The sequence below is a fragment of the Hemitrygon akajei genome, chromosome 5 (genome assembly GCF_048418815.1).
Source record: "Hemitrygon akajei chromosome 5, sHemAka1.3, whole genome shotgun sequence".
NCBI lineage: Eukaryota > Metazoa > Chordata > Chondrichthyes > Myliobatiformes > Dasyatidae > Hemitrygon > Hemitrygon akajei.
The window spans coordinates 177,055,437-177,076,284 of record NC_133128.1 but is presented as its reverse complement, the minus strand read 5'-3'; the positions used below and the strand labels follow the sequence as shown (position 1 = coordinate 177,076,284).

At 40.4% G+C, this 20,848-nt stretch overlaps 1 protein-coding gene across 4 annotated transcripts in view; it reads left to right on the top strand.

Moving 5' to 3' along the window:
• Window positions 1–20,848, top strand: part of prpf40a (PRP40 pre-mRNA processing factor 40 homolog A) — a 92,879-nt gene that overhangs the window by 50,150 nt on the left and 21,881 nt on the right. For 3 of the 4 annotated variants that reach the window (XM_073047328.1, XM_073047327.1, XM_073047329.1), the window contains 6 exons: window positions 294–500; window positions 717–828; window positions 2,548–2,612; window positions 11,729–11,893; window positions 17,109–17,217; window positions 17,316–17,478. In XM_073047328.1, the coding sequence (XP_072903429.1) occupies window positions 294–500; window positions 717–828; window positions 2,548–2,612; window positions 11,729–11,893; window positions 17,109–17,217; window positions 17,316–17,478 (821 nt within the window). The remainder of the gene's footprint in view (window positions 1–293; window positions 501–716; window positions 829–2,547; window positions 2,613–11,728; window positions 11,894–17,108; window positions 17,218–17,315; window positions 17,479–20,848) is intronic. The other variant, XM_073047326.1, reaches the window with a different exon arrangement.

Below are 20,848 nucleotides of genomic sequence, written 5' to 3'. Positions count from 1 at the left end.
GTTGTTTGCACCCTCTTCCCCAACTTGAAAATTCCTGGTCCTAGCTAATTTGTTGAATGAAGGAGTTAGCTGCATTTGGCTTGATTGTTCAAAAGTAACTTTTGATTTGTTATGAGGTTACAGCAGATGTAGGAAGGTAATTGACTCCTAAAAATTCTGTGGTTGCAAAATAACAAGCATCTATTATATGTACTGCTTTACTTTGGCTGACTTGATCTTTCATTTCAGTTATGTAAATGAACAATTGTTTGTGAATATTAACCTAATTATCATCTGATTAATGGTTTCAACAGGGTGAAGGAGGCTTCAGTGTCTACAGTATCAACCTCTGTTCAAGAGGCAACAACCACCACCCCAGTGGAAGTTACTGAGAATGAAGTTACAACTACTGATGACAGTGAAAAGCAACAAACAGTAGCTGTTGAGCAGCCTGAGCCTGAACCTGTAGAAAACACATCCCAGCCAGTAGAAGAAACAGCAAAGCAGGAAGTTCAAGAAAAGTATGAACTTCGATTACTGTTCACAGTTGGGGTGAACTCTCTAACATAATGTAGCTTATTATTGTAAAATGATTGAAATATGATTAACTATAAGAAGATACTCAATGTGTACCTTAATAGTTATGTTGTTAATAATTTTGCTGCATTTGTTCACTTGTTTTGTAGTTGTTTTCTGAGTTTTGTCTTAATGTTCATTTTGACAACATTTACCCATAGTGATGTTCCCAAGAAAGAGGAGGAGGTGAAGAAAGAGCCAGTCAGGAAAACGTACACTTGGAACACAAAAGAGGAAGCAAAACAAGCATTTAAGGAACTGTTGAAAGAAAAGGTATTGGCTGTGAAATTATATTTTAAAACATGCAAGATTCTCACAATATACCTTATGATCTTGCACCTTATTGTCTGCCTACAGTACACATTCTCTGTAGCTGTTCACTTCATTTTGCAGTCTCTTATTTTACCTTGTACTACCTCAATGCACTGTGTAATGATTTGATCAGTATGCAAGATGAGCTTTCAGTACATCGGTACATGTCACAGTAATAAAGAAATGTTTTATCTAGTTCTATTCCAGGGCCTAATGGATCTTTTTTCCCCCAAATATTTATTCAATTCTCTAATGGAAGTTAATGTTAACATAGTTTTTTTTATCTCATCTTTGAGCAGTGAATTCCAGATCATGTAGGCAACGTAATATTTTAAAAAGGGAAATTAGTGTGTTTGCCTACTTCCTGTGTAGCCAGCAAATACAGAATGCGACACAGGAGAAAGCTTCAGTAAATTTTTTCTCCCTCAAAAGTGAGTGTTAGGATAATAAAAACAGGTAGGAAAGGAAGTGGAAGAGTGTCCGTTTTGATAGAGTAACACAGCAAGTTAATGATTCCATTTCCCTTGTGGTGGAAAAGATCTAGTACAGCTATAATAGAGAATGCCAATCTAGCAGAGAGAATAAAGACCTTTGAGAAAATGGGGAAGGAAAAGCTATCAGTGTTGATTTTGAGTGTCGGTGGAAATATTGAGGTGGCATCGTAGCATGCTGATTAGCACAACGCTTTACAGTACCAGCCACCTGGGTTCAGTTCTCACTGCCGGCTGTAAGAAATTTGTATGTTCTCCCTGTGACCGCGTGGGTTTCCTCCAGGTACTCCAGGTTCCTCCTGCGGTCCAAAGATGTGCTGGTTCGCAGGTTAATTTGTCATTGTAAATTGTCCTATGATTAGGTTAGGGTTAAATTGGGAGGTTGCAGGGCCATGTGGCTTGAAGGGCCTATTCTGTGTTGTATCTCAATAAATAAACAAGTTATAATTTGTCTCGAACATTTGAATCTGAGAGCTTTTTAGCCCATTTAGACAAAAGAAATCTCTGAACTGGTGAGAGTTTACAGTCAAACAAGGAAGCAAATATGCGGTCCTAAATACTACATTTCAGCCCTAAGCAGCCTCACTGTTTGTCCCAGCCTGCCGTCCCAAGCAGCTTCTCTCAATCAAGCTGTGGCTTATTCATATTGGGGAGAGCACCAGTGGTGATTAGGGGTTTGCACCACAGTCCTGGCAACTGCTCAATTGAAGTGAGTGTCTTTAGGTACAGGGGAGTGCAAGCTATGTTCAAACTGGGGATCCAGTACTGTAGTCGTGAATCATGCTTTTGTGTATAGGTGGAAACTGGAACAGTCTAAATTAAAAATTAACCATCTATGAGAAAGCATTAATAACTGTTCAAACAATGTGTTTAGCATGATTTTTCCAGGTGCGTGACCAAACTTTACAGTCATCAGTAAGAAAGATGGTTCAGCAATGTAAGGCACAGGGCAGGATGGGGTTGGGAAACACTAACATGCAAGCTAAAATGTGATCAATATTATATTAATCTTGCAATTTGTAGTGCAACTGTAACAATCAGCTGGAGGATGGAATGAAGTAAGGATGTAGATGTTTTTTTGGCAGAAGTCAAGCTGGGTGAAACTTTCTACGTGTTTATTTGGGATAATGAATGTTTTACTTCCTAACTTTTCCAGTTAGATATACAATAAAGACTTCTGTTTCTTTAGGGTGTTCAGTCGAATGCCTCATGGGAGCAAGCAATGAAGATGATTATAAATGACCCTAGATATAGGTAAGTTTCTACTTAAAATTCTGAGACCCTCTGCTTACTATGAATCCAAATGTCCAACTGAAAGAAACCAAAGTTTTTTAATGTGTGTAGTTTAAAAAAAATTTGTAAAAGCATTCAGAATGGAATATACATTTGTTTGAGATTTCTGTTCCATGGTGCCTACAATAATTCAACATGCTGAGATTGTTGAAACAAATATGCACACACAAACCTATTCTTTTGAGTGTTGGAAGCACTGTCTTTCAGTTCTAGGTCAAGAGGATCCTGCAAGCATTGATCTCTTCCTTACGAATCTACCTGGTACAGATGCATCTGTCCACATCTCATAAGTTGATAATGAGGGTTTTTATATAATCGCCTGCACTCTTCCTTTATCTCATCCTAAAATTCTTATTTTCGAATGTTATTTCTTCATCCGAAGATAAACGTAGCATACCCTAGTAATGTACTTCACTTAGAAATGTTCTGTGAGGTCACTTTGATCATTGCAATTTCTAGTTTACATTATAAGACCATGAAATATATGAACAGAATTGGGCCATTCAGCCCATCAGGTATGCTCCACTGTTCAATCATGGTTGTTTTCTGCTTCTTTTCTCAACCCCATTCTCTGACCTCATCCCCCATGACCCTTTAACTCTTAAAATCAATATGGTTTTATGATCATTTGTCATATTTTAAGATATATTTGCTGAAAGATCCTTTATCCACCCCAGTGATGCCTTTATGATAGTATTTTATAATCTGCATGTGATGTCTGGAGGTTATACCTTATGGAGGTGTTGGGTAGTAGTAGTATTAGAGTCATGCTGCACAGAAACTGACTTGTTGACTCACCACATCCATACCTGTATCTGTTTAACCATTTACATTAATCCACTGAGTGTGTGGTTGTTTTCAAGTTTCTTTCAGCATATTCCTAGCCTATAGTTATACCTTGCAGTCAATGTCCCAGACATCATCGTCCTCATCCTGGTTATGTCCTGTCCCACCAGAAGGTATGCAGTTCCCTCCCAACTGCCCAGTGAGCCCTCAACATTGACTCCAGATACAATTAAGCTTCATATTAGGTTGAACTTGGACAAGGAAACACGCTGATTACATCTACCACCCTTCTCTGTTCATGAAACAATATAGAACACCACTGGAAAGAAGCACAGAGTGGCAAAGGCATGGATTATACTCTGGATGGGAGACTTAAGTATGCACCACCAATAGCGGCTTGGTAGCACCACCAAGTGTTAAAGGACTTTGCTGTTGGATTGGGTCTGTGAAATGATGAAGAAACCAACAACAGAGAACAACTATTTGATTTCTTCCTCACCAATCTACCTGGTACAGATGCATCTGTTCCCAACTGCATCAGTACGAGTGACCACCACACAGTTTTTGTGGAGAAGAAATTTTGCCTTCATAGTAAAAATACATTTCTTTGTGTCTTGTTGCACCTACTACCAGACTGTGAGCATCTCAGAAAAGTGCATTGACAATGCAATGCAGGACATCAGCAGCAACAGAATTCTACTCAGCTGAAATCTTTAATCTCATGGCGTAGAATATCCCTTGGTTCAGTGAAGAGTGTAGGAGGGTACGCCATGAATAGTACCTGGCATACTGCAGAATGAGGGATCAACCTGGTGAGGCAGGATTACTTGAGTGCTAAACAACAAAAACAGTATACAATAAACAGAGCCAACAAATAGATCAGATCTAAGCTCTGCAGTTCTACCACATCCAGTTGTAAACAATAGCAGACAAATAAACTAATCACTGGAGAGAGGAGGCTGCACAATTAACCACATTCTCAGTGATGGAGAACATAACACATTGGAGCAAAAAGGGAAAACTGAAGTTCTTTCAAGGAAATTCAGTCAAAAGGCTGGGTGGATGATCAATCTTGGCCTCCTTCAGTGATTTCCCTATCACAATAGATGCCCATCTTCAGCTAATTTGATTAATTCAACCTGACACAGTGAATGAATATAATTTATTGGATACAAACCTTGACAAGATTCTATGAATAGCACTGAAGATTCATCCTCATTCTTGGCCAAACCGTTGCAGTCCAGCTGCCACACTGGCATTTACCTGACAATGCAGAAAACTGCTCAGGTACTTCCTGATGGCAAGAAGGACTAGTCCATGCTGACTAATTACCACCCCCATTAGTCTATTCTCGATCATGAGCAAAGCGGTAGAAATCGATAGTTCTATCAAGTAGCACTTGGTTGCCAACAACCAGTTCACGGAAGTCCATTTTGGGTTCCACTTAACTTTTGATCTCATTTCAGCTTTGGCCTGAACATTAATCAAACAGCTGAGTTCACAGGTGAAGTGAGAGTAACTGTCCTTGCTATGTTTTATTCTTCTCCATCCCTTATGATGCATTGGGTGGTATCCTTGCTGTTTCTGCAGTATTTTGCCTTTTTATTTTACAAGCTCAACGCTCAACCCAGCACAGATATAAAATGTGCAAGGGACCAGCCGGATTTGAACCTGGGACCACTTGCTTCAAAGTTCAGTCCTGATGCAGCTACATCCCGGGCCATCCCCCTTGCTATCAAGGCAGCAGCATTTGATAAGAGTCCCAGCCAAGCTAGATTTAATGAGGGTGGTTGTGATGATTGGAGGTTAATCACCTCAACCTCAGAATATTTCTGTAGCAGTTCCTCAGGTTAGTTCTCAAGCCCAACGATCATCGGCTTCTTCATCAATGACAATAGGTCAGAAATAGAGATGCTTGCTAGCAACTAATAATTACGCAATGTTTCATCACCATTTATAACTCCTTAGATAGCGAAGTGGTCCAAATTCCAAAGAGGTGACTGGTAAATGGTACCTAACATTTACACCACAGATGTTGCCTTCCAGGTGTCAGGATCAGGAACATCTTGGACCGAGTTCATAGCATTTTAAGGGGAGGGAAAGTGGTCAGAGAACATGATCCATGTTGGTATCAATGACATAGGCAGGAAGGATGATGAGTTCAGGCATTTAGGTGCTAAGTTAAAGGACAGGACCTCCAGGGTGGTGATTGCTACCTGCACAATGTGCTAGTGAGGCTAGAAATAGGAAGATAATACAGTTTAACACATGGCTAAGGAGATGATGCAGGAGGGAGAACTTAAGATTTTTGGATCATTAGGCTCTCTTCCAGGGAAGGTGGACCCTGTACGAATGGGGCAGTTTACACCTGAACTGGAGGGGACCATTATTCCTATGGGAAGGTTTAATAATGCTGCTCTGTGTGGTTAGAACTAGAGTTTCGGGGGATGGGATCCAGAGTGCCAGGGCAGATAGTGGAGTGAATGTGGGGAAAGTAGATATTAAACTTGCAGACAAAAACAGGAGCAAAAAGATTGAGCATATTGGAATGAATGTTTTGAGTTGAGTCTATTTTAATATAAGGATTATTGCAGTTAAGGCAAATGAGCTTAGAGCATGAATCAATATGTGGAATTATGATATTGTAGCCATTACTGAAACTTGTTTGCAAAAGGGGCAAGACTGGCAGTACCACCTTCTGGAGTGCACTATTTTAGACGTTAGGGGGGAGATATTAAAGGGGGAGTGATGACATTACTAATCGGGAAAATATCACAGCAATCAGGCAGAAAATATCAAGGCTATCAGGCAGGAACTTGGAAGCAGATGTTCTCCAGGAAACGTATGGAAGAAACGTAGCGTGTTCAGGGGATATTTGCTTGGCGTTCTAAGTAGGTATGTTCCAATGAGACATGGAAAGGATGATAGGGTACAAGATCCATGGTGTACAAAGGCTGTTGTAAATCTAGTCAAGAAGAAAAGAAGAGTTTACGAGAGGTTCAAAAAACTAGGTAATGATAGAAATCTAGAAGATTATAAGGCTAGCAGAAAGGAGCTTAAGAATGAAATTAGGAGAGCCAGAAGGGGCCATGAGAAGGCCTTGGTGGACAGGATTAAGGAAAACCCCAAGGCATTCTACAAGTATGTGAAGAGCAAGAGAATAAGACCAATCAAGTGTGACAGTGGAAAAGTGTGTATGGAACCAGAGGAAATAGCGGAGGTGCTTAATTAATACTTTGCTTCAATATTCACAACAGAAAAGGATCTTGGCAATTGTAGGTATGACTTGCAGTGGACTGAAAAGCTTGAGCATGTAGATATTAAGGAAGAGGATGTGCTGGAGCTTTTGGAAAGCATCAAGTTGTAAAAGTCACCGGGACCTGAAGTGATGTACCCCAGGCTGCTGTGGGAGGCAAAGGAGGAGATTGCTGAGCGTCTGGCAATGATCTTTGCATCATCAATGAGGACAGGAAAGGTTCCGGAGGATTGGAGGGTTGCAGATGTTGTTCCCTTATTCAAGAAAGGGAGTAGAGACAGCCCAGGAAATTGTAGACCAGTGAGTCTTACTTCAGTGGTTGGTAAGTTGATGGAGAAGATCCTGAGAGGCAGGGTTTATGAACATTTAGAGAGGCATAATATGATTAGGAGTAGTCAGCATGGCTTAGTCAAAGGCAGGTCCAGCCTTACGAGCCTGATTGAATTTTTTGAGGATGTGACTAAACACATTGATGAAGGTAGAGCAGTAGATGTACTGTATATGGATTTCATCAAGGCATTTGATAAGGTACCCCATGCAAGGCTTATTGAGAAAGTAAGGAGGCATGGGATCCAAGGGGACATTGCTTTGTGGATCCAGAACTGGCTTGCCCACAGAAGGAAAAGAGTGGTTGTAGACGGGTCATATTCTGCATGGAGGCTGGTGACCAGTGGTGTGCCTCAGGCATCTGTTCTGGGACCCCTGCTCTTTGTGATTTTTATAAATGTCCTGGATGAGGAAGTGAAGAGATAGGTTAGTAAATTTGCTGATGACACAAAGATTGGGTGTGTTGTGGATAGTGTGGAGGGCTGTCAGAGGCTACAATGGGAAATTGATGGGTTGCAAAACTGGGCTGAGAAGTGGCAGATTGGAGTTCAACCCAGATAAGTGTGAGGTGGTTCATTTTGGTAGGTCAAATATGATGGCAGAATATAGTATTAATGGTAAGACTCTTGGCAGTGTGGAGGATCAGAGGGATCCTGGGGTCCGAGTCCATAGGGAAGTCAAACCTGCTGTGCCGGTTGACTCTGTGGTTAAGAAAGTAGACGGTGGATTGGCCTTCATCAACTGTGCTGGAACCAAGTGGTAATGTTGCAGCTATATAGGACCCTGGTCAGTCTCCACTTGGAGTACTGTGTTCAATTCTGGTTGCCTCACTACAGGAAGGATATGAAAACATAGAAAGGGTGCAGAGGAGATTTGCAAGGATGTTGCCTGGATTGGGGAGCATGCCTTATGAGAATAGGTTGAGTGAACTCAGCCTTTTCTCCTTGGAGCGACGGAAGATGAGAGGTGACCTGATCGAGGTGTACAAGATAATAAGGGGCATGATTGTGTGGATAGTCAGGCTTTTCCCCATGGCTGAAATTGATAGCACGAGAGAGCATAGTTTTAAGACTCTTGGAAGTAGGTACAGAGGAGATGTCGGGTAAGTTTTTTATGCAGAGAGTGGTGAGTGTGTGGAATGGGCTGCCGGTGGCGGTGGTGGAGGCGGGAACAATAGGGTCTTTTAAGAGACTCCTGGAAGATCACATGAAGCTTTGAAAAATAGAGGGCTATGAGTAAAGCCTCACTAGTTCTAAGGTAGGGACATGTTAGGCACAGCTTTGTGGGCCAAATGGCTTGTATTGTGCTGTAGGTTTTCTATCTTTCTAATGCTCAGACAGGACAGACTGGAGATTGTCTACTGAGGCTATATGGGTGGAACTGAGGAATAAGAAAGTGTTGACTATGTTAATAGCATTGTATTATAGACTACCCAATAATCAACAGGATTTAGAAGAGCAAATTTGCAGTGAGATGATGGGCAATGCAAAAAAATATAATGTGGTGGTGGTAGTAGCTCTTTTTTAACTTTCCAAATATTGACTGGGTCTCCCATATTGTAAAAGGGCTGGATCAAGTTTGCCAAATGTTTTGAAAAGTTTCTGTAATCAATATATAGATGTCCCAACTAGAGAGGGGGAGAGAGAATGATACTGCATCTCCTATTAGGGAATGAGACAGGGGAGATGACAGAAGGGAATCTAGTGATCGTAATTTAGCTTCAAGGTAATTATAGTGAAGGATAGGTCTGGTCCTTGGGTTGAGATTGGAGAAGGGACAATCTTGATGGCATCAGAAAGGATCTGGCAGGTGTGGATTGGACGAGGTTGTTTTCTGGCAAAGGGATGGTTGGTAAATGAGAGGTCTTCAATAGTGAAAGCTTGTATGTTTCTGTTAGAATAAAAGGTGAGGCTGATAGGTTTAGGGAGCCTTGGTTTTCAAGGGGTTAAGAAGAAGAAAGGTACATAGCAAATACAGGCATCAAGGAACAAATGAGGCGCTTCAGGAGTATAAAAAGTGCAAGAGAAATCAGAAGGGGTAAAAGAAGGCATGAGGTTGTTCTAGTAGACAAGGTGAAGGAGAATCCCAAGGGGTTCAACAGACATATTAAGACCAAATGGATAGCAAGGGACAAAATTGGTCAGTGTGATCATCTCTGTATGGAGCTGAAAGAGATGGGGGAGACCTTAAATAGATTTTTTTGTATCTCTTTTAACTTGGGAGAAGGGCACAGAGTCTGTAGAACTGAGGCAAAACAGTAGTGAGATCATGTAAATCTGGATTACAGCAGAGGAGTCACTTCCCACATTGAGGCAAATTAGGGTGGATAAGTCTCCAGGACCAACAAGGCATCCCCTTGGACCTTTTGCAAGGCTGGTGCAGAAATTATAAGGGCCCTAGTGGAGGTATTTAAGACGTCCTGAGCCATTGGTGAGGTGCCGGAGAACTGGATAGACAGGGTTATGGTTAGTCAACATGCCTTTGTGCTTGGTAAGTTGTGTCACACCAGTCTTAGACATTTTTGTGTTTACCAGGAAAGTTGATGCAAAAAGGCAGGAAAATCTCGCATGGAAGGCTTTTCCAGGCATTCATTCATGATAAAGTAGTAAATTGGATTCAACATTGTTTTAGCAGAAGAAGCCAGAGAACAGTAGTAGATGGTAGCCTCTCTGACTGGAGGCCTGTGATTAGTGGTGCTGGATCCATTGTTTGTCATTCATATCAATGATTTGTTTGTTAACGTGGTAAAAAGATCAGTAAATTTGCAGATGACACCAAGACTCGGGGTGTAGTGGACAGTGAGGAACGCTACCAAAGCTTGCAGCGGGATCTGGACCACTATGAGAAGGATATAAAACCATAAGACATAGAAGCAGAATTAGGCCATTTGGTCCATTGAGTCTACTCTGCCATTCAATCTTAGCTGATCCTTTTTTCCCCTCCTCAGCCCCACATAGTATGGAGGGCTATGGTCCAGGTGTACGTTGCTGGGACTGGTTTGACACGGATTAGGTGAGCCGAAGGGCCTGTTTCTGTTCTGTAATCCTCTATTGCCACATGTGATATCCAATAAAAGAAATTCCAGCTATCACCCCCTAACATTCAATTGCATTATCGCCACTGAATTCACCACTGAGAATGTCCTGTGAGCTACCATTGACAAAAAAATAAACTGGGGCGGCCATATACACTATGTGGCTACAAGAGCAGGTCAGAGGCTTAGAATCCCATGGTAAGTAACTTTTAACTCTTCAGCTACAAAGCTCAGGTCAGGAGTTGGATGGTATACTCGCTGCTTGCCTGGATGAGTGCAGTTTAAACAACACCAAAAAAGTTGGGTAACAGAACATAGCAACCCACTTGATAGGCACCCATCTACAACCATTCACCATTCACTAACCATCCACTGGGTGTAGTGCATCAACTCACCAAGACTCATCAGACAATATCTTCCAAATTTATGACTTTTTCTAGCTAGAAAAACAAGGGCAGCAAAACATTGAAACAATACCATCTGGAAATTGCCCTCTGAACCCAACACCATCCTGACTTGGAAATACTTTGCTTTTATCTTCACTGAAATTGAGTTTCTTTAACAACACACTTCAAGGGCTGCTGTAGTTCAAGAAGGCAACGCCTTTTCAATTAGCAATGAGCAATTAAATGTTGGCTCAGCCTACAAAGCCTACATTCTTTGAATGTTGAGAAGGTATAGTCTTTGGACGCACTCTTGGTGTTCAGTTATGAACTGTGTGATCAGCCTATCTGATCAGTGTGATCAGATGTGACTCAGTTATTTGGCCGTCAATTTAAAGAAGGGAAATCGGACATGATGAATTTATTTGATAATTGAATCTTTTTTAGTTATATGCCCTTTAGGGTCTAGTATTTTCTTAAAATTTTAAACAGAATATTCCACTTGGTTATCAAGTTTAACAATTCAGCAGAGCAAAACAATTCAAAAGGCTTGAAGTCAAATAGAGTTGCAGCAGAAGTTTCTAAAAGGTGAAGTTTTCTATCTTGAAATTTTACAGTTACAATCACCTTGAGAATAACCTACAAATAATTCAAGCAAAATGCTGCAGATGATGGAAATCTGAGCTAAAACAGAAAATGCTGGAAATCCCAACAGGTTAGGCTAAACCATCAGTTTGATAACAAAAATTTTAGAATTTTCTCAATTAAGGAACTGTGCTGACTTCTAGTGAAGAGGTTCTATCTCCCTCTAACATCATTTCTGATGCAGGCACTGATAAGGAAACATTGTTAACTGTGAGCAGGGCGGGAGTTTTATCTTGGATTATAATTTATTTACTTGTTTATTGTTACTGAAATAAATCCTGTTGCTAAAGTGTTTTAATAATACACAATGTACTTTTTGTTAAAGGGAAATGTATTCAGCAGCTGATTCTCGTGATTGTTTACCAAAACAGTCAATCATTTATTTTTTAAAAATTGATGTTGAATCCAGATTACTGAGAAATTTCCATTTTCATTTTTGAATCTGCCTATTGGGATAACTGTTCAGTTAATTTCCTTTAGTAATTTTTGATTTTCCTGAAGTCATTTTAGAATTTTGGTGAGAACATATTTTTGTATTAACGTGACCAAAATTTAACATCTGCTATTTTAATTATTTTGCAGTTTTTTTGTGTACAAAAAAAGATTCGCTGTTTACCGATTGTAACAAGTCTTTTAAATCTTGCAGTGCTTTACCGAAGCTGAGTGAAAAGAAGCAAGCATTTAATGCGTATAAAATACAGACTGAAAAAGAAGAGAAGGAAGAAGCCAGGCTTCGCTATAAGGAAGCAAAAGAAAATTTTCAACGGTTTCTTGAAAACCATGAAAAAATGACATCTACTATCAGATATAGGTACAGTTATTTCTACCAATACCAAAATCACAGAAATTATTCATCAAATGTCTTAATTCATAAAATTGTGTATTTATAAATCAGGTCTTTTGTTTGTACTTTCTCAATAATTGCAATTATTGTTACATTTCCATAAGCAAACAGCTTTTGCAAAATGGGTTCTTTGCCTACATGTAATTAGTAAATCATTTCCCTGATCCATGCATTCAGAAGGGGAAGCTACCATACTTTTTAGTTCACCTATATTGATTTTTCACATTCTCTATTTGCCTGTGAAACTAGAAGATCTGATTTCAAATAGACAAGCATATGAAACTGCAGTTACTTTCTTTCATTGTACAAAATGAGACTTCTGTGAGGTAAGGTAGTATATGGTGGTGTGAATCATTTCTTAATGAAAAACTGATAACTTTCTAGCATCAAATTACAAATGCCATAAATTTTACTCTCAAAAATACTGTTCTTTGGGTAAAATTTAATTTTTAACATCCTTGAGCTTGGACATTTTTTAAAAAATGTTCGAGCTAATTTGATTTGATGATTTATTAATGAGCAGGTGTCACACAGTTGTATCTTTGATGTTTGGATTGCATTTATGTGCAGCTTTTTGTTTTTAGGAAGGCCGTTCATCTGATTCAGCTTGCAGTCTTTCCAACAAACATACCAGTTAGGAGTAGAAGTGGGCCACTTGGTTCCTCAGGGCAGTTCATGGCTGATTTTTGTTTTGTAAACTCAAGCTCTCAGAACTCTTTCACCTTTTGCATGTCTGTTCACTCTGCCATTAAAAATATTCAAGAAGTTGTCTTCCATTTTCCTCTGAAGAAGGGCTCCAAAAACTTACAATTTTTCAAGAGAAAAACAGATTAGCTTTGTTTGCCTTAAAAGGGCAATCCTCTTATTTTTGAACTATGACCCTTCTGGAACTTGGGTCACTCTGAATTGTAGCAAATATGTTGGGTCTTATGATAGTGCACTGGTAAAGTTCAAAGTTCTATGTAAATTTAATATCAAAGTATGTACATGCTGCCATATGCTACCTTGAGATTCATTTTCTTGCAGGCACCTACCCCCAAAAAATAAGAAATGCAATAGAATGTTATAGACAATAGACAATAGGTGCAGAAGTAGACCATTCGGCCCTTCGAGCCTGCATCGCCATTTTGAGATCATGGCTGATCAACTACTATCAATACCCGGTTCCTGCCTTGTCCCTTGATTCCCCTATCCATAAGATACCTATCTAGTTCCTTCTTGAAAGCATCCAGAGAATTGGCCTCCACTACCTTCCGAGGCAGTGCATTCCAGACCCCCGCAACTCTCTGGGAGAAGAAATTTTTCCTTAACTCTGTCCTAAATGACCTACCCCTTATTCTCAAACCATGCCCTCTGGTACTGGACTCTCACAGCATCTGGAACATATTTCCTGCCTCTATCTTGTCCAATCCCTTAATAATCTTATATGTTTCAATCAGATCCCCTCTCAATCTCCTTAATTCCAGCATGTACAAGCCCAGTCTCTCTAACCTCTCTGCGTTAGACAATCCAGACATCCCAGGAATTAACCTCGTGAATCTACGCTGCACTTCCTCTACAGCCAGGATGTCCTTCCTTAACCCTGGAGACCAAAACTGTACACAATACTCCAGGTGTGGTCTCACCAGGGCTCTGTACAAATGCAAGAGGAACAAGGACTCCTAGATCTCTCTGTATTTCTCCCTTACCTAATTCTACACCGTTCAGATAATAATCTACCTTCCTGTTCTTACTCCCAAAGTGGATAACCTCACACTTATTCACATTAAACATCATCTGCCAAGTATCTGCCCACTCACCCAGCCTATCCAAGACACCCTAAAATCTCCTAACATCCTCATCACATGTCACACTGCCACCCAGCTTAGTATCATCAGCAAATTTACTGATGTTAATTTTCAGTGCCTTCATCCAAATCGTTAACGTAAATTGTAAACAGCTGTGGTCCCAATACCGAGCCCTGTGGCACCCCACTAGTCACCACCTGCCATTCCGAGAAACACCCATTTACCGCTACCCTTTGCTTTCTATCTGCCAATCAGTTTTCTATCCAGGTCAATGTCTTCCCCCCGATGCCCTGAGCTTTGATTTTACCCACCAATCTCCTATGTGGGACCTTATCAAATGCTTTCTGAAAATCGAGGTACACTACATCCACTGGATCTCCCCCGTCTAACTTCCTGGTTACATCCTCGAAAAACTCCAACAGATTAGTCAAGCATGATTTACCCTTGGTAAATCCATGCTGGCTTGGCCCAATCCTATCATTGCTATCTAGATATGCCACTATTTCATCCTTAATAATGGACTCTAGCATCTTCCCCACCACTGATGTCAGGCTGACAGGTCGATAGTTCTCTGTTTTCTCCCTCCCTCCTTTCTTAAAAAGTGGGATAACATTAGCCATTCTCCAATCCTCAGGAACTGATCCTGAATCTAAGGAACATTGGAAAATGATAACCAATGCATCCGCAATTTCCAGGGCCACCTCCTTTAGTACCCTAGGATGCAGACCATCTGGACCTGGGGATTTGTCAGCCTTCAGTCCCATCAGTCTACTCATCACCGTTTCCTTCCTAATGTCAATCTGTTTCATTTCCTCTGTTACCCTATGTCCTTGGCCCATCCATACATCTGGGAGATTGCTTGTGTCTTCCTTAGTGAAAACAGATCTAAGGTACTCATTAAATTCTTCTGCCATTTCTCTGTTTCCCATAACAATTTCACCCAATTCATTCTTCAAGGGCCCAACATTTTTCTTAACTATCTTCTTTCTCTTCACATACCTAAAAAAAACTTTTGCTATCTTCCTTTATATTCCTGGCTAGCTTGCGTTCATACCTCATTTTTTCTCCCCGTATTGCCTTTTTAGTTAAGTTCTGTTGTTCCTTAAAAACTTCCCAATCATCTGTCCTCTCACTCACCTTAGCTCTGTCATACTTCCTTTTTTTTAATGCTATGCAATCTCTGACTTCCTTTGTCAACCACTGTAGCCCCTTTCCCCCCTTTGAGTGCTTCCTTCTCTGGGGGATGAACTGATTTTGCACCTTGTGCATTATTCCCAAGAATACCTGCCATTGCTGTTCCACTGTCTTTTCTGCTAGGTTATCCGTCCAGTCAACTTTGGCCAGCTCCTCCCTTATGGCTCCATAGTTTCCCCTGTTCATCTGCAACACTGACAGCTCCGAGCTGCCCTTATCCTTCTCAAATTGCAGATAAAAACTTATCATATTATGATCACTACCTCCTAATGGCTCCTTTACTGCGAGATCGCTTATCAAATCCTGTTCATTACATAACACTAAATCCAGAATAGTCTTGTCCCTGGTCGGCTCTCGTACAAGCTATTCCAAGAATGCATCCCGTAGGTACTCTACAAACTCTCTATCCTGTGGTCCAGCACCAACCTGATTCTCCCAGTTCACCTGCATGTTGAAATCCCCCATAACTACTGCGACATTACCTTTGCCACATGCCAATGTTAACTCCCTATTCAACTTGCACCCAATATCCATGCTACTGTTTGGTGGCCTGTAGACAACACCCATTTGGGTCCTTTTGCCCTTACTGTTCCTCAGTTCTATCCACACAGACTACTTCTCCTGACCCTATGTCCCCCCTTGCAAAGGACTGAATCTCATTCCTCACCAACAGGGCCACCCCACCCCCTCTGCCCACATTTCTGTCCCTACGAAAGCACGTATACCCTTGTACATTCATTTCCCAGGTCTGATCTCCCTGCAGCCATGTCTCCGTTATCCCAACAACATCATAGTTAACCCATTCGCACCTGGGCTTCAAGCTCATCCGCCTTATTTCTGACACTTCGTGCATTCAGATATAGAATTTTTAGCCCATTTCTCCTCTCTCTGTTATGAAAAGCTACAGCTAAACAAAGACTAATAAATACTAATGTGCAAAAGAAGATATAAACTATTCAAATATAAGTAATACCGAGAACATGAGTGTCCTTGAAAGGGTGTCTATAGATCGCAGAATCAGTTTAGAGAGTTATCCATTTTGGTTCAGGAGCCTGATGGTTATAGGTGGACAACTTACTGAAACTGAGCCTTCTGTACTTCTTCTCCAATGGTAGTAGCAAGAAGGAGGGAAGTTTTTTTTTATAAGAAGGATAAGGAGGAGGAGGAATGAATGTTACCAGAATGATCATCTAGAGACCAGGATTAACCATTTTGAGTTTAAATCTCACTGTTGCAGTTATGGAATTTACAATAACAATCTGGAATTTAGAAAAACAACTTGTTCACAATTGTCTCTTAGGAAAGTAAACCTGTATATGTGCAATGGACAATATAAATGGAGATAGGCAGTGAGCCTGAAACATCGTTAATGGTAGCTGGCAATTCATCACAGAAGTCTATTTTGTGAAGTCTGTATTATTCATCAGTGAAGTCTATATTGTAGGCCATTACGTGCACAACTTCCATACCCAAGTATTAAAACGCAGAAGTGGAAGATGAGGTGGAGGTTGGATGCTACGTTAGGGTTTTGAAATATAAACTGTTGGTTTCTCTTTCCACAATGGCGGTTGAGCTGATGAGTTTTTCCAGTGATCTTTTTATCTTTGCTTTCCAGCATCTGCAGTTTTAATGATTAATGTTTTTCTTTAAACTTTCAGTGATAAACTTTTTCAAGTTTCTGAAATCTTTTTAATTTAAATTACTCCTTCTTATGTAAATAATCCTTGTGAGCCAGGGACTTGTTGATTAAGACTTGCTGTTAGCTGACTGATTGTGAAGTCATGCTCCTAGAATACCTTGATGGTCTTTGAGAGCCTAGCACTTTCAAGGTTTTTTTAATAGTCTTTTAAATGTCTCTGGTAATTAAAAACAGCTCAAGTAGATTTAAATAATCTAGAACTATTGAAATGTATTAATTTACTTATCATTTGTTGTTCGAAACTGATGAACAACTTAAAGTAATATGCAAATAAATCACTTGAATTTGCACTTGTAATCAAAACTGGTAAGTTGGTGACTCCATTCAAATGTTCAACCACTGGACTCGGAGGGGAACAGTGGTGTCTCACTTCCAGCTCATCTTCAACTTCTGCATTTTAGTGTGCATGTATGAATGCTGAAAACAACTTAAACTTTGAATATATTTTGATATTTGAGTGAAAATTACACATTGGGGAAAAAATGGTTTTCTATTGTTTCAGAAAAGCTGAACAAATGTTTGGGGAAACTGAAGTATGGACTGCAGTTCCTGAGCGGGATCGACAGGAGATCTATGAAGATGTTTTGTTTTTTCTGGCCAAAAAAGAAAAGGTTTGATTAGTTATGAATACTTCTTAAGTAAAGGTAATTTGTCATTTGTATATTGTGAGCTTCAGCATTCATTGGTGTGAATTTCTTAATGATTTCAGGAACAAGCAAGGCAACTGAGGAAAAGAAACACCCAGGCACTAAAAAATATCCTTGACAACATGGCAAATGTAACATACTGCACTACATGGTCAGAGGCACAGCAATATCTGATGGATAATCCAACTTTTGCGGAGGATGAAGAACTGCAAAGTACGTTAAATGGTCAGAATAAATTACAAAAATTAAAAGAGCTTAGCAACCTTGGTTGGAATTAGATTGACCTGATACAAACATCAAAGTTCAAAGTAAATGTATTATCAAAATATATGTCACCAGATAAAATCCTGAGATTCATTTTCTTGTGGGTAAACACAGTAAATACAGTGGCATGCAAAAGTTTGGGCACCCCTGGTCAAAATTTCTGTTACAGTGAATAGTTAAGTGAGTAGAAGATGAACTGATCTCCAAAAGTCATAAACTTAAAGATGAAACATTCTTTTCAACATTTTAAGCAAGATTAGTGTATTATTTTTGTTTTGTACAATTTTAGAGTGGAAAAAAAAGGAAGCACCATGCAAAAGTTTGGATGGTGTGAGCTCTCAGATAACTTTTACCAAGGTCTCAGATCTTAATTACCTTGTTAGGGCTATGGCTTGTTCACAGTCATCGTTAGGAAAGGCCAGGAGATGCAAATTTCAAAGCTTTATAAATACCCTGACTCCTCAAACCTTGTCCCAACAATCAGCGGCCATGGGCTCCTTTAAGCAGCTGCCTAGCACTCTGAAAATTAAAATAAATGATGCCCACAAAGCAGGAGAGGGCTAAAAGAAGATAGCAAAGCGTTTTCAGGTAGCCGTTTCCTCAGTTCGTAATGTAATTAAAAAATGGCAGTTAACAGGAATGGTGGAGGTCAAGTTGAGGTCTGGAAGATCAAGAAAGGCAAATCAAAACCCCCGTTTGACAGCAAAAGACCTTCAGGAAGATTTAGCAGACTCTGGTTTGGTGGTGCACTGTTCTACTGTGCAGCGACACCTGCACAAATATGACCTTCATGGAAGAGTCATCAGAAGAAAACCTTTCCTGCATCCTCACCACAAAATACAGCGTCAGAGGTTTGCAAAGGAACATCTAAACAAGCCTGATGCATTTTGGAAACAAGTCCTGTGGACTGATGAAGTTAAAATAGAACTTTTTGGCCGCAATGAGCAAAGGTATGAAGGGTGCAGAATTTCATGAAAAGAGCACCTCTCCAACTGTTAAGCACGGGGGTGGATCAATCATGGTTTGGGCTTGTGTTGCAGCCATTGGCATGGGGAACATTTCACTGGTAGAGGGAAGAATTACCAGCAAATACCAGCAAATTCTGGAAGCAAGCATCACACTGTCTGTAAAAAAAAAGCTGAAGATGAAAAGAGGATGGCTTCTACATCAGGATAATGATCCTAAACACATCTCAAAATCCACAATGGACTACCTCAAGAGGCGCAAGCTGAAGGTTTTGCCATGGCCCTCTCAGTCCCCCGACCTAAACATCATCGAAAGTCTGTGGATAGAGTGCATGCAAGACGGCCCAAGAATCTCACAGATCTAGAAGCCTTTTGCAAGGAAGAATGGGCAAAAATCCCCTAAACAAGAATTGAAAGACTTAGCTGGCTACAGAAAGCATTTACAAGCTGTGAAACTTGCCAAAAGGGAGTGTTACTAAGTACTGACTATGCAGGGTGCCCAAACTTTTGCTTCAGGCCTTTTTCCTTTTTTGTTATTTTGAAACTGTGAACATGTAAATAAAAAAGTAATCTTGCTTAAAATATTAAAGAAATGTGTCATGTTTAACTTTACGCATTTTGGAAATTGGGTCATCTTTTACTCGCTTAGCTATTCACAATAACAGAAATTTTGACCAGGAGTGCCTAAACTTTTGCATGCTACTGTACAGGTAGTCCCTGAGTTACGAACATCCGACTTACAGACAACTTGGACTTATGAACCGAGGAAGGAGAATACCGTCTGCCATTTTAAGTCGGATGACAACGCTGACCACCATTTTAAGTCGTTGCCGTTGACACTATATTGAGTGTTTAACTTTGTATTTGGCTTAAATTTTTCTTAGTAAGATTCACCCTGACCCCGCCACCCTGTTCTGGTCTGCTGCTCAGCACCAGGCTGGAGAAGAGAGTTTCCCTGAGTTCGATCCAGTGACAGACCGCTCCCGTGCCGGGTTGATGTCAAGCTCGGAACTGAACCTCATAAAAAAAATACTGCCACCTCCAGTTTAAATTCCCACGTGGAATATTGTGGAAGATCAAATACCCAAACCCAACACAGCTCCCACTTGTCCCATTTAACCTGTCTCAGTGCGTGTGGACTCTAGGACCCAGTGGACCTCGGGAGCCATTGGAGGTCAGGACCTGCCGCCCGTGGTGTTTCTGTTCCATTGACGGGAAGCGATCGCGATTGAAAATAAAGTGGAAGTAATAAAGCAGTGAAACGCCATCGGTCATTGGAAAAGCGTTAGGCCACAGTCGGTCAACGATCGGAACAATTTTAAAGGATAACGGATAAAGTGAGAATAATGGAGCATGTGAAAGGCCCTGCACCAATGAAAGCTACAGTTATTACTAAGCAACGCAGTGGTTTAATTATTGGAATACATACATTTCTTAAGTGTTTTATATGCATAGAAAGGTAAAATATATACTAAGACTAACGTTTGACTGACGCTAAATAATACCGGATGTACTTGTTCAGACTTGCGTACAAATCCAACTTAAAGACGGACTCAGAACCGGAACTCGTACGTAACCCGGGGACTGCCTGTATAAGAAACAAAATGGAATCAATGAAAGACTGCTACATGTGGTGGATACAACCTGTTCCATCACAGAAAACACCCTTCCCACCATTGAGCACATCTACAAGGAGCATTGCCAAATAAAATCAGCATCCATCATCAAGGACCCGTACTATCCAGGCCATGCTCTCTTCTCACTCTAATGCTCTTCCCTCGGACAACATCGGTGGCGGGGAGAGGGGAGACTTGCAGCTTGGGCAACTGCCGGTCTTCCATAAAAAAAAACCTTGCCCAGGCTTGTGCACTGGAAACTTTCCAAGGTGCAAATCCATGATCTATCGAGACTAATGGAGGCCTACATTACACACTGGCTTCTCACTGCTACCTTAGGAAGGAGGAACAGGAACCTTAGGTCCCGCACCACCAAGTTCAGGAGCAGTTAGCCTTCAACTATAAGACTCCTTGAACTACCATGATTTTTTTTTCTCTTTTGTTTTTGCACAGTTTGTCTTTTGCACGTTGGTTGTTTGTCCGTCCTGTTGGGTGTGGCCTTTCATTGATTTTATTGTGCTTTTTGGATTTACTGTATGAAAGAAAATGATCTCAGGATTGAATATAATGACATATGTACTTTGATAATAGATTTACTTTAAACCTTTTGAACTTTGGATAACTTTACTGTCCTCAACTCTTAAACTGATTCAACACTCTATGATCCATGTTCTCAGTATTATTTATTTACTTGTAGATTGTCTTCATTTGTACATTGGTGGTTTGTCGGTCTTTGTGTGCAACTTTTCA